Here is a 13,907-nt window from a genome sequence, read left to right on the forward strand (position 1 = left end):
GATCGCAATTTCGCTTCCCAAATCTGGGACGTGAACACAATACATACTGACACATTTACTATAGTACGCACGTGAACAATTACTTGAGTGAAAGAAGAGTTACATGTTATTAAGTAGCTTTTGGGTTTCGGTGCCGTCAAAATGTCGAGAGCGCGAAGTGGGCCGCGTACAATGCGAGATACGGCCGTCCTGCGAGACTTTCACGAACTGTAGTTCGATTACCAAATACGCGTTAGAATCTGTGTCAGTTTCATCATCGCGGTGCATCCGCTTGCGGGTCGAGCGCTTGTTGCCACTCGACCTGCGGTGCCATCCGCCGCGGACTTTACGTACGACTCCGTACCTCGCCGCATCCTGCCTGCAACTTTATACCCCGGTCTCTGGCGTGTTTCTACGTTAACAGCATAACCTCATTAAAGAGTACGTAAATGGAAACAAGAGACGTCTCCATTTTAGTTACTTTGAGCCAAGATTTACGTCAAATTGCATTAGCACGTGTTGTTATGCCTCTAACACGTTTAGTCCGTAACTCTTATCGAGTACGTCAATCCATCGTTCATTAATTTAGATACAGTATTGGATTTATCGGTGACAACTGGGCTTATGTCGACACACGCGAAGGGAATTTTCATTATGGAACCACGTCGGTTAAATGGACACGCGTGGGAGGATGGCTTTACCTACTCGGAAAAATTTTGCTGAATGGTTTATATTTTGCATGTGATATCATTGTCTCTTGGGTTATTTAAAAGGGTATTGTTTATTTTTTTGTCCCGTTTGTGTCTTATCACGTCCTGGCAGAGGCCGAGACTCGACAAATACGCCTGTTGCTGGACGCGTGCCCTGGAATGCAATACCGATAATATTGTGCTGTACACTGCACGAGCAAATACCCCATTTCCAAATCACGTAACCAGCAAATAGTAGGTACTCATCCCAGAGGTATTCTTGTCTAAAGTAAATATTTAAACTTACATAACATGCCTACCGTTTATTTATTAATTTTAATCATGACAAATTTTTCCTCTAAATGTTGATCGATAACTGGGTCAAAGTTAATTAAAATGGAGACAGAAGAAATATGAAGTCCGTGAAGGGAAATAAGAGAAAATTGAGATCCAATCAAAGCTATTGTGTGCAAGAGTTGGTCAAGAATTACCGGGTAAACAAGAAAATCAGAGCAACACAATCGAACGGCAAAATTATGTCAAACATATAAAAAGTGTCACAGCGAACAAAAGTGGGCTAAGTGAATTTAATCGGTACGACCCAGAAACAACGTAGGAGACGATCCACTCACTGGCGTAGGTATAAAGACATCACCAAACTTTATTCGTTTAATATTTGTGTAACTATACAAGTTGCTAATGCAATCAAAACACTTAATACGTGCAATATAAAGGCATATAATAATTGCGAAGTGTTTTTCATCAAAGCACGTATTGTAACAGCCAGCATTCGTTGCAATTGATTTCACCACGGCATTACAAAGGCCAATTAGCACATAGGTATCGGTATTAGTGTTTTTTGGGCTTAGGGATATTAGCAAATGACCATCTTTATTTTATTTTATTTATAATAGATTAGTGGAACCAGAGCAAGTATAACAACAATAAAGTTAAAAGTTAAGTTCAAAGGTATTTTTTTTTTAATTTAAGGAAAACCATTTCAATACAGGGAAACATTAGGAAACAAAATTTGGGTCGTTGCATTGCCTTGCATCCCATATCTTTACAAATTCAATTGATTTGAATTGAAGACTTCATCCTCTCGGCATATAGTTATGTTATTTGACATCTTAATATTGAAAACATGCTTCCATGGCGTTGTTTCCACACGGCTGGTTTGATAAGATATAGCTATGGAGGTCGGACTACAGTTCGCAGCAACAAATAGAGCACGCCGACCTACATCGGGTTTCAGCGGACCGCTCCTATCGCGATTAACAATACATGAGTCATCAAAACACTCATCTTTTCAATTTGAGCATTAGGCAACGCGTCACTGGCTCACAAACAAAATTAGAGTGACACAGTCTTGAAATCCAGAGCAGTGGTTGAAATTTCCTGTGCTTACTGCGTCGATTGTGGACATGTGAGCGTTGGATAATTTTGTAACGTTTTGAAATCGGTTGGTGCACGGTTAACTGAAATCGAATTGAGCTGTGCTGTTGTAGACATTAAGCACATACTTATTTAAAGAAAGTGAATAAGAATAGGAACATGATTGCTTTCAGTGGACTTAACTACTATTAATTACCTACCATTCTTGCTACATGTATGTATGTTATTTATAGTGCTGTGTTCTTGATACTTGACTTTCATTTTCCTTTCTTTCCTCAATATCATTCAACTTTGTATATTTAGGTGGTGCAAGACCACATCCACCTTGCGGTCGACCACCCACCGTCGGCCCACCGCATCGGCGACAAAAAACTATACGCATCGTAAACGATATGCCCTTTCATGACTGATTGATCCCTTTGAATAACGCTGTCCTACTCAAAAACCAGGACGTCTGAAACCGTGAATCACAACAGCTTGAATAACAAAGTCAAATGTATGTTACTTTGCTTGTGTTGATATGTAGTTTCAATTATAGAAATAATGTTGAAAAGTCTTAAAAGCAGCTGTTTGAAACAAGAGAACTGAATTACTGAACAAAAGAACGAAATTAGTGTACTTTTCTGCAAGGAACAACGTACAGTTATTAACTTCCAACTCCCTTAAGTGAATTGCTAGACGGAGGAACTATAATAGAGAGGAGTATTGTTCCACAAAAGCACAATAAGGAAAGAGCAGCTGTTTTTCATAAAGGGGTAAAATAGAGTCGGCGAACTCAGCTAGTAATCAAATTTTCTAGAACTAGAGAGCCGCGTTGTGAATCATACTGCAAATATGGATCTAGACAGAACAAAACTATCCGCAATGTAATGGGAAGGCGTCTGCCCTCTACTTGCCCCGAGCAACCTCTAGCCAGACAATGGATATTCAAATTAACAGTATTGCGTGCATGAAACGTAAGCCTGTTGAACTGCGGTTCGATAGAACAGGTAGTTCGAGCTTTGTAAACTTTGTTTGTTTCTAGATAGTTGTAGTGGCATATATGCAGTACGTTCAACACGAATCACATGTCGGGTTGGTAAATGCAGATTCAAAATTTAATATCTTACGAACGAGTAAGACTATTTACAATAGCAAAGGACGAACGTGAACACAAATAAAAATCAAAAATAAGGTATCATGATCTTTTTTAAGATATAAGTTTTTGTATATCACCCGCCAAAAAAATACATTCACTGGCCATATCAACTGAATTACTCAGATAACCATATAATAATGAAACAATGTATTTGAGCATTTTGAGCCCAATAAACATGTGATCCTTGTTAATAAAATCTTGTGGTGTGTTAAATATAAGCGGGCAGTGAGCTTGGAGTCAACGGCCCGTGAAAGCTTGGGCAACCGCTGGTATCATCGTCTCCCGTCGTCTTATTATAGATGTCACACGACCTGTTCGCATCCTCTTCTATATTTAAGCACTCGTTCGTTTACTATATCACTCCAATCTGTATAAACTGATTTGCTTTATTTACTTCAGATATTTTTTAGAATGGCAGTCGACGAACGAACTGATAACTAAAGCTGAAAAGAGTATAAGCGCTTTTCTATATGCAAAAGATTTGAAAAACGATCATTTTATCCTCAATTTCGACAGGCATAAAAAAACGAATTTTTAAATTCGTTTAATTTTAAAACAATGGGCGTTTTTTGCGCTCTTTGTATTTGTAATTCAGTGGAATTATTTTTCTGCCCTTATTGTCTTTATTAGCTCTGGTTGGTGTTGAGGACCTGATAAGGGTGACAATATGTCGTGTAGACCATAAATTTGCAATCAATAAAAATGGCGGCCGCTTTAGACAATAGAGTTGGAATAAGGACGTATAGAACAATGGTCGCGATGCGCATATGACGGACTTTAGGTTGTTGGTACGCAGTCCAGAGTTACATTGACTCAACTGTTGTTGATATGGTTAACAACGCTGATTTGCTTTAAATAAAACATACAACAGATACAGTCATACACTTGTACATATTTACATCAGATACTGTAGAGGCAAAACATAATTTGCGATCATAGATTTTAGTTAGCATTTAACTAATCTCAATAGGTAAACGAAGCACGTGATATTGATAATTCAGCTATTAGTGTATTAAAAACATTATTAATTGAAGATTTTAAACTGTCGTTTACCCTCGTTGACTTATTTATCAATTGCAAAATAAACAAGTTAACGTTAACTATAAACTAAATAACTGCGTATTTAGCATTTACAATTTGAATTTATCAGACATAATTCCAGTTAAGAGTATAATAGTATGCGTACTTGCGTAGTCTTTTCAAACGGTGGCTTGTAAAGAGTCGCCGGCGCAAGTAGTGAGCAATGCCCTCTTAACGACGTGACTCACACAGACATACGACCAGAGGACGACCGTAGGGTCCTCGACTGGGCTGAATTGAAGGACGGTCTGTTTACAGAGTGCACCGACGGTATCGGTCATGCCAAGTTATTGAGACGTCCACCAATGCAAGTAAATCATACCGCGTCATTAGACAAGATTTACACACGCTCTAAGCAGTGCAATATACGACTGTAATCACAGAGACATTTCAATAATGTTTACAAAAGGCAAACTTTATACGGTGAAATATGAAAAACACGAGTGAACGCTGGAACGTGATAATTGTTATTTGTAAAGTATCACGATCTTTGCAAACGCATGTTTATATTATTATTGCATAGAATACAAAACCGTTTTGAAATATAAATACAAACATCTTCTCCTACGGCAGGCAGCAAAGTTAGAATCAGAGTAACTGATGAAGCAAATTATGGTTGCCAACGGGCATTGCTGCTGGATTTCGACTACTTTTATTAGAATGTGCGACGCAAAGGAGGGTAATAGTAATAAGTATGTAGGTCTGACATCGCTATGTGATCTCGCAGATATTCGCACGAGGCATGTGGCGTCGTATTGATAATGAGCGTCAAGTGGTCGCGAGGCCGTCTTCTTTGTGTACGCAAGTAAACTGTGTCCTGTACTCTGCTTAATAATGTCCCTATTGTGCCGTGTCCGTTCCGTGACACATTTAGAGGAACAATCATCTAGTGTTATCAAATTAACAGTATATGTAACTGTGTTATGTCATTTCAATAGTAATTGATAATCTATCTGTAAGGGCGATAGTCTGGTAACTCTATCATCAATTATATTTTATATCTTCCAATTTCTATATGAAATGGAGTTGAGAGTTGTAACTTGTGCCTATGTAGATAGGTGTTACAAACGTGAGTTGCGTAATCAGAACTAAATATAATAAAGGGTAGCCTGTGCTGTCAATTTATATTCACGTGCCGCACTATTAGGAAAATCTATTTTCAATAAATCAACAGTTTATTGATTGATGGTGGAAGAAGTATTATAATACTTTATTACTGTCCCCGTAGATACAGATAGTAACCGTTACGCGACAACGTTATCGATAAAATTATTTTTGGCAATACCACTGATATCGATAAGGATATCGATTGCGAAACAACACAAGTCGAGGTTAAACCATCTGAAATTCAGAATAAATAGGACGAAACGTTAACCCAATTCGATAGACTAAATTGCTTTGTTATTCATATAACGAAATTAGAATTTGTTCGCAAAGCTTTTTGACCTTGGGGCGGACGATTTTGCAAGGTTGTCCTCGAAACGATAATGAGATCCCGAATTTGAAGGAGGAAAAAGGATTTTTTACGCATGCCTGTTATATTTTCTTAGAATAACAAAGTACAGACAGGACTACCATAGATTATTAGATTTTCTAAAACGTTTTCGTCACGACAGATGATGCTCGAGATACATTCGCTAGTCAATTTAAATCTAAATCTTATCTTTAAAACTTTTTTGGGACTTATACACAACAAAGAATAATCACACAAAAATAACTTAATAGCCGTGACTTATTTTTTATAAATAGAATAAGAACGATAAAAAATATATTTGCACGTTCCGCTTTAGATATTTAGATTTCCATTTCTATAAAAATTACATACTTTGCTATAAATAATATTTAAATGCCTAATATATTATTACACAAAATGTTATCTGCCATAAATATTGTTTAAGCCCAATCTGAACGTAACCACAACCGCTAAAGGGGAACCAAAGGCTGATGGTTTCAGACCACTTTTTACGTTCAATTTTATTTTACGAGGTACACACAGCTTTATTAATATAAAAACTCAGATAATAAACAAATATCTGCCAGGACTTGCCGTACATCAGTTATTAATATACATTTAGATGTTATTAAAGATATTTTAAAACCTAAAACGATAGTAACAAATAAGTCTACGATGATGACGTAAGTATTTCAAAAGAAATGAGCTTGACTTTTGAGTGACATTATTAGACCGAGTTTTACGTGCCGATACCGTGTGTGTTTTTGATAAGTTATGTACAACTGGACATATTTGCAGGTTGACGCAAACATACGATACGTGAACGTGATAATGCCTATATAGATGCATGGAAACAGCGCAAATTGTACGTGTGACGTGCGCAATAATCAAACAAACAGTTGGCCCAAGGCTGCGGCGGCCGTCATAGTCTTTGCCGTAATGTGTAACAATAAGAACTCAATGTCAAAGTCAACACTTCCGCCATTTAGCGGAAAAATACCATTTTCTATTTCATTTATTCAGTCCTCCCCTCTCTCACTTTCATTTATTTTTTCTTATTTTAATCTGTTAGTTATTTAGATCTTTACCTTATCGAAGTTAATTATGCCTACAACAGATTTGCCCGTTCATAGATTTTTTTTTCTCGTTGTTTTGGGTAATATTGCATCCAAGTTCGTCATTCAATAGTAGCTACGTTTCGTTTTATTAATAGTTTTCGAAATATCATACTGACAGAGGAAAATAAATAGTGTCACCACGAGTACAAGCTATCGTGTAACCTATAAACATAATAATGAAGTAATAATACTTTATTTTAGAATAGGCTAGAAAAATACAATGTATTAGTAACAGTCGATACGATATGCGCTGATAATAAGGATGTTTTTCTGATGTTTTCCCAACTTTTTAATCTTGCATTTACAATAGTGTGAGGAAATAAAGCAGCTCCCATAACAGTTTTTATGTTCTGTCATTTAACGTGTAGAGAATTAGCCCTTATCGTCACAAAGGACTGGAAGGCAACCTTCGAGTTCCGCAGCATGTTAATGTGGGTATAACAGAGGGTTAGGAGGGACTTATATCCCTTTCCTTTCCAAGGGACCGCCTGAGACAGAAATAGCTACATAGGTAGGCACCGCCAACCCCGCTCGTGATTCACTTTATTTATTATTATTCTCCTTTGTTGACTGAGCTCATTTTGAAGGAAAATATGATCTTTAATGTTTAATAGGATGTTCTGTTAAACATTGTGTTTTTTTATCAAAACGCGAAATGAGGCAACCAGGAAAACGTTTAGCGCGCTGTTAGTTCTGCTCGACCTTCATAACGTGGCAGCTAATAAGAGAATCAATATATAATGTTACAGTTGCAAACTGCGTATTAGTGATTGGATGCGTAATCACTGGACATAATGCGTCTGTCTCCATGTAGAAAGGAAATTAAACATATTATTAAGCGCTCTAAGGAAGGATAGTAGCAAGACCGCACGAGGCTAAAATGACTCTGGATTTATTACTCTAGGAAAAGATTGAAATCATGTTTATACAAATATATCACAACCATGCCCCGTTATAATAGATTTGGCCTTAAAATGCTTCTTCATGTTTTTTTTTCCTTTTCACTCGCAGATTGCTACAACTAGGTAATAGAAATAGACACCCGTGGCATGAAGACTGCCATCTTCCCTAGAGCGCTGATCCTCTGTTACATAAATAACGTGGAGAGTGCGTACGCGGAACTAGCCACCTCTATTCGCCCGATGCGCGCAAGCGCAAGACAAGCGCAAGGTGACCGCGAAACACGTGAGCGATAGGGCTGCCTTCTTTTATTTCCACTCGCACAGTTTTTCCGCGAAATACCAAAGAGATTTTCCTGTACTCACATATAATTGCAACAAAAATACTCTTCCTTGGGTATTTTTCTACACACTTAAATTAAAATAGTAGCAACCAAACGATATTTTATTAAAAAATTAATTCGTGTTACATCCTTAATGAAGACCCGCTCGACTGGATGTTTAACTAAATACAGACATACGTATGCACATATTGTTCCATTTATTGACTGTTTGTTATGAATATGACTGAGAAGTGACGAGCGATCATAACACTTAGCTCAGACAAACAACTACTTGACATCCCAATAAGGGCATGTGTTTATAAACAAGATTTTTCATTTCAAAGAATGTCACATTATTGATATAATTTAACCCTGTGCTGAGTTTTAGAATGCAAAAGCGTGCCATATTTCGAAACAAAGCTAAGGCTAGAGGTCTCGCTGTAGACTCTACATCCTGTACTGTAAGGTCGAACTTTTGTCAACATATTGTCCGCTTACACTAATATTGACCGCAAAATTATTTGCTTAATTTTAAGGCTACATATAGTAAACTGGATTTTGCAAAATGTTGTCTAAAGTTCAACAAGATTAATTTACAATTTTATCTACAGAATATTATTATCACCAGGAAACGATAATATAAACCGATGTATAATACATATACATATTTAAGTAGATAGAGATGGTGAGCTAATGTGGCATTATACATCGCATTGTTATCGTTTTGACATTGAAAGATAAAGTAATCAATACAGTCACGAAAATATGACCAAAACGTGATACAGTTCTGCACGCAGTTGCGTTATATAACTATCTTCAAATGTTTTTGCCACAATTTCCAATAGTTGGCGGCATTTTATGTGACGAATACCATACTAGTAGTACGTGCGCCAATAGCAGTAAAAGTATTTCTGTATAGCACGAATATGCCATTCTTTGTTTTGATCTAAGTAATGTGTTTTATGTTTATTATGAATAGATGCTAAAACGAAAATAGCTTTGGCGCTGTAATGAATAAATAGGTGCTCCAAGTGGACCAACTTTTTCAACTGAGTTCTTGTTTTATGAGTTGGGACAATTAACAAAAGCCAAAGTTAAGGCAGAAACGGAAGCTTTCGTAATTTTTGTTCTATTAGATACGTAATGCTAGTATTTAAAGCAGCAATTAGGTAATGTACCCGCGTAATGGTTATAACGCGACATAATGCGGGGTTGGTCCCGGATGTCATCCTAGCTCCACTGCTACTTTGGCGCAAATCCAAAACGTCCGAATATTCAAGTGAATGCACCGAGAATTCCAATTTTAAACCGCGCCAAAAAAATTATATCTTAATCGAATTAAAACAACGTAACTGAAAAATATTCATAAATTAATCGAATTTATCAGACCCACACAATGTTTCCTATCAGGAAACAGCTTGTCTTAATGAGGTTGTAGAGTTCTTGAAAGCGGGGCTATCTGAACCGGCGTCTTCTTCTCGCTTGCGTGACGGAGGCCAGAAGGAGCGAGACAGAAGTATTGTAAGACTAACCTTTAGAACGTTTGGCCTCGTGAAGAATCGAGCGATGGATCGACAGACTTGACTGAATAATGGTGAGACTAAACCGTTACGTCACGACCTTCATAAGCTAGGCGCGGTGACGTCGTCACACGCACGCCTACCAACACGTGGTCTCATAAACCAAACGAATCCAAAATAACTACGGATAAAAACTTCGACTTGGCATTAGGATTGGAAGTGGAAACTAACTAGGTTATCTATAAAGGAACTTAAATATATGTAACTGACATTGAAAATAATAATAAAGATAAAATATCTACGGATAAAATAAAAAAAAGGATTACGTACTTCAACCAAGAGGAGCGCGCGGTTTGCTGATTATACCTAGAAAGGAAATCAAAATATTGATATAGTGTTTAAACAATAGACAACGACAGAAGCAAGGCCTAGGATCAAGGCTCGGAACAAAAAGATTATCATGGGCACATGGGCACCTCGAGCGAGGATAAGCGGTGAGGCGGAAGTGTTCGCGAGGCCGAGGACGGACCAATTCACAAACTGAACGCACACCTGAAGCGGCGAGGTTGTATAAGCTTCCAATGTGACTGATTCTTTTATTGCAATGCCTAGTGATAATTGTATGCCTACATAGGCACGTATTTATTGAAGGGAGCACTGTTTAGTTGTTTAGGGAAACACAATACATATAGTATGTTGTTTGTTTATTAATAGGTACCTTAAATAGATGCATGAGATGACAAGATACATAATTAATAGTCACTGATTCGGTAGTCAAATACATTAAATTTGTGTGGAAAAACATAAATCGTTACACGCAAACGTAAATTCTGCAGATCAAAGCGAGGCGTGAGCGCCATGTGCAAACAACCCGCGCACGTATCCGCTCTTGTCCAGATTATTTTGAAATTATTACGTCGGCACTTAGCATGTTTTAAATACAAAGAGCGATGTGAGCAAGCGCGGGATTATGCAACGACCCGCGACACATGTACGTGATGCGAGGCGCGAGGAACCGAAACCACACGCAACAACATTTGGCAACTCCGTATTGGAAAGCGAAGACTCCGATGGCTGTAACCGAATGGAAACGCTAATCTAACTGGGACAGATTGATTTATAACTCAAACAAGAAACTGTGCCACCTCGGCCCTACTGCACCGCGTTCCACATTGTTTTACCATGAATGCATAAGCAGATAGATATCAAGGCGAATTTATTAATCTGAATTGCATAATAAAGAACGGTACTTTTAAGGTTTTGCTTGTCTTAGGTAGTTTTTTTTTTGTGACAAAACAGATGTGTGCAGATAAGCGTGCGAGCTGAATCGTTAAGTTGATGGGTAGATCAATTTGGTGGGTAATGTATAAGGCCAGACCTGTTCGGCCTCTAGTTTTATTACCCTATGAATTAGTATATGGCTAAAATGATTGGCAAGACCTTGACTTCGGCCCGATATAAATTGTATGACCCGACTTCCTCGAACACACATGAGGGTCGTCACTGTCAATTAGATTTGGGTGTCTAAAGTAAGTTTGATGGCCATTCTAAAGTTACATGGCAACAAAATTAATTTGCATGCGGTTATGCTAGCATCATATTCTCAACATAAAATATTCACAGCTATTGGTAAGATCGCAGAAATTGATGACGCCATGGTCAAACAAACTAGGACCTTGGCTACTCCAGTATACATTACATAAGCAAACAATTACCATAATTAGGTTTAGTAGGAAGTAGCCAAATATAAACAGCGAATAATAATTGATCCTAATAAAATAACAAGTTCTTTAACGCAGATTTAGGCGCAAACGAAGCAATATCAGAAATAAGCAGTTATTTACTGACCAAGTATACATTATTATCATCGTTATTTTCAAATATAGGTTTCAATTTCAAAAATGTTATACTGCAGAACATAATGTGAAGTAAATAATATTTTATAACAATTTATAATACTTTGCAACTGTCATCTGTAAAACAATCTAGCCCTGACATGTCTAGTGGTGTGGGCGTGTCAATAGTCGGCGAATCGGCAGCCGACACAGTTGGGTGTCACGGATAGTCAGCAGACAACGTGGCTTAGTGGAGCGGCTGCGGTCGGCTGGCACGGCGTATACCCGCCGACCCAAGTTGCTCAACAGTCTTAACACTTTGAATGCACATCGCAAGGTTCACGACTGTTCAGCAACTTTCGTCGGCGACTGTACGAGCAGCAGGCATCGAGACCGCGACCTGGTTCGCCGCTCGAGAAAGCATCGACAAAACGCGGTTGAGGCCGCACGGGCGGACGCATACAGTCAGTGTGTGCTGCCACAACACGATAGGAAACGACCATGTTTGTAAGGAGCGTGATGGAAAATCAAATTACACTAACATTCTTAATATCTACGAAGGAATTTCTGAGATCAAAATCTAGAACAACTCTTGACGTCTTCAACAAATCAAAATGGCAACGTTGTAGCAAAATAGGTTGCAGTAATTTGTGTGAAGCTCCAATCGCAAGGCTACACAAGCAAATGCTGAATATGTCTGTTTAAAATTAGTTCAGCTACGTCCGAGACCTTGGATTTGACGCCCCCGTTCTACTTTCCTACATCTTAACAATGCGTTAATCATTATCTGTCGGCAGTTATAAATTGTTGTATGGAAATGATATCACACGGTAGGTATTTACAGTTTTAAAAGAAAATTTATAGCCAATTACGCGAAGGGTAACAACGTTGTCCCTCTGGAAATCACGGACGGGGTTGCTGTAATCTGAACTCGTTCTGCCTCATTTCAGACCATAGCGACCTTTTTCTACAACATCATCCAAAACAATCTTGAATAAAGCTCAAGGGTTACAGTTCGTATTAAGTCGGTTCGTACGCGCGAAAAACGGGGTCAAATTTGACATCGTAATGCATTTGACCTACATGGCAAATCAGTGGCATTTGAAAAAATTAAACAAAGCACACACTCAGCTTGTTGCACTACAATTGTAAGGTTCCGTGGGTAGATGACACGGTTTCTTGTAAACTGTTGTAATTTTACAAATTACGCTCAATTTGGTAATTATATAAATACTTTGTTTCGTACATCTTTAATTCGATTTCACTAATAGCTTTAACTTGTTACGCCATATGTACTAAATGTAAACATTCTTAGAAATAGGTAAGTATGTAAAAAGGCTCTTTGTTGCAGAACGAGTTTGAAAGCTACATGTTATTATTACAATAGCAGTTGGTGACATCGGTTTCGGATCTTACCGCAAGTAAGGGGCACAAGGTAAAAGATGGTGCATTGAAAGTGGCCTTAAGCCCAATAGCAATCTGCGCGTTGCTTCCTATTGGCGCGGAGGTGACAATGCCAGCAGGCTGACTGAAGGTGACGACAGACGACCGCCGCTGGAAAGGTCGATCACCACTCAATCACTACCCGCTTCATTCAATGTTCCTGCTATCAACGAAGAAACAATTGAAGTATAACGGTTTTAATAATTAAACAAAAAGTTGGTAACTTAAAAAAAATGCAATACCTATTTTGCTGACGTTATAACTACTACTTACACTAAGCAGTAAGTACTACTTACACAAGAATGTATATTGTAAGTGGATAATAGTAACATTAGAATGTTCAAAGTTTTATAAACCCTTGAAAGTAACTTTTGAATGTAAATGAGCTGACCTCAAGCTCGAACAACTTTTCTTTACTGCGGCGAGGGTGGGGGCCGCCGTTCTAATGTTAAAGCCTACAACTCATGGAAGCGTATGAATAACAAAAAAATTGGTCAAGTACACGTTGCCTAAACCGATAATCGACCTGCTAAGATGTTTTATTAAAATGTCAAAGATCTGAGAGAGGACGGATCACCACTCAATGTGTTTAAGGCAACCGAAATCAGTGACCTCAAATCATTAAACAAGGGTAAGGAAGGTGGAGCACAAATACTCCAGTTTTACGAGCCGGCGAAGGGCTCAGTGGGCGGGCGGGCCGCGCGGGGTGTAGAAGGGCGTATGGGGGAGGACCCTGACACGGATCCCAATTCCGAACTCATCAGCGAGCGCGAGACCTCGAGATTCGGTTGCTTTATCATTGATTCTAGCATCAACCTACCGCGTTACGCACAAAATGGGTCAACTCGCTCGCCTCTCACCGACGTGGCTCGCTCAGTGTGCGATGTCCCCGTTCCGAATTGCTCCCTCGGCAAATTAACGCCTCACGCCACCACGCTTCAAATCGGCCACGGATAAAATTATAACTCGCTTGCCATACCCATTATAGGAGTTCTTTGCTCGTCTGTATCTAATACTGAAAAAACTGCGAACTAC

General features: G+C 38.5%; 1 protein-coding gene across 5 annotated transcripts in view; it reads right to left on the reverse strand.

Annotated features, from left to right (window-relative positions):
* Positions 1-13,907, reverse strand: part of LOC126369665 (protein roadkill) — an 82,539-nt gene that overhangs the window by 18,220 nt on the left and 50,412 nt on the right. For 3 of the 5 annotated variants that reach the window (XM_050014224.1, XM_050014219.1, XM_050014222.1), the window contains one exon: positions 9,925-9,960. The exons of the other annotated variants lie outside the window; for them this stretch is intronic. Coding sequence is in view for 1 of the 3 variants with exons in the window: in XM_050014219.1 (XP_049870176.1) it covers positions 9,925-9,960 (36 nt within the window). In the remaining 2 variants the exon portion in view is untranslated. The remainder of the gene's footprint in view (positions 1-9,924; positions 9,961-13,907) is intronic. 5 annotated transcript variants of the gene reach the window in all.

Source organism: Pectinophora gossypiella, chromosome 9, assembly GCF_024362695.1.
Source record: "Pectinophora gossypiella chromosome 9, ilPecGoss1.1, whole genome shotgun sequence".
Classification (NCBI taxonomy): domain Eukaryota; kingdom Metazoa; phylum Arthropoda; class Insecta; order Lepidoptera; family Gelechiidae; genus Pectinophora; species Pectinophora gossypiella.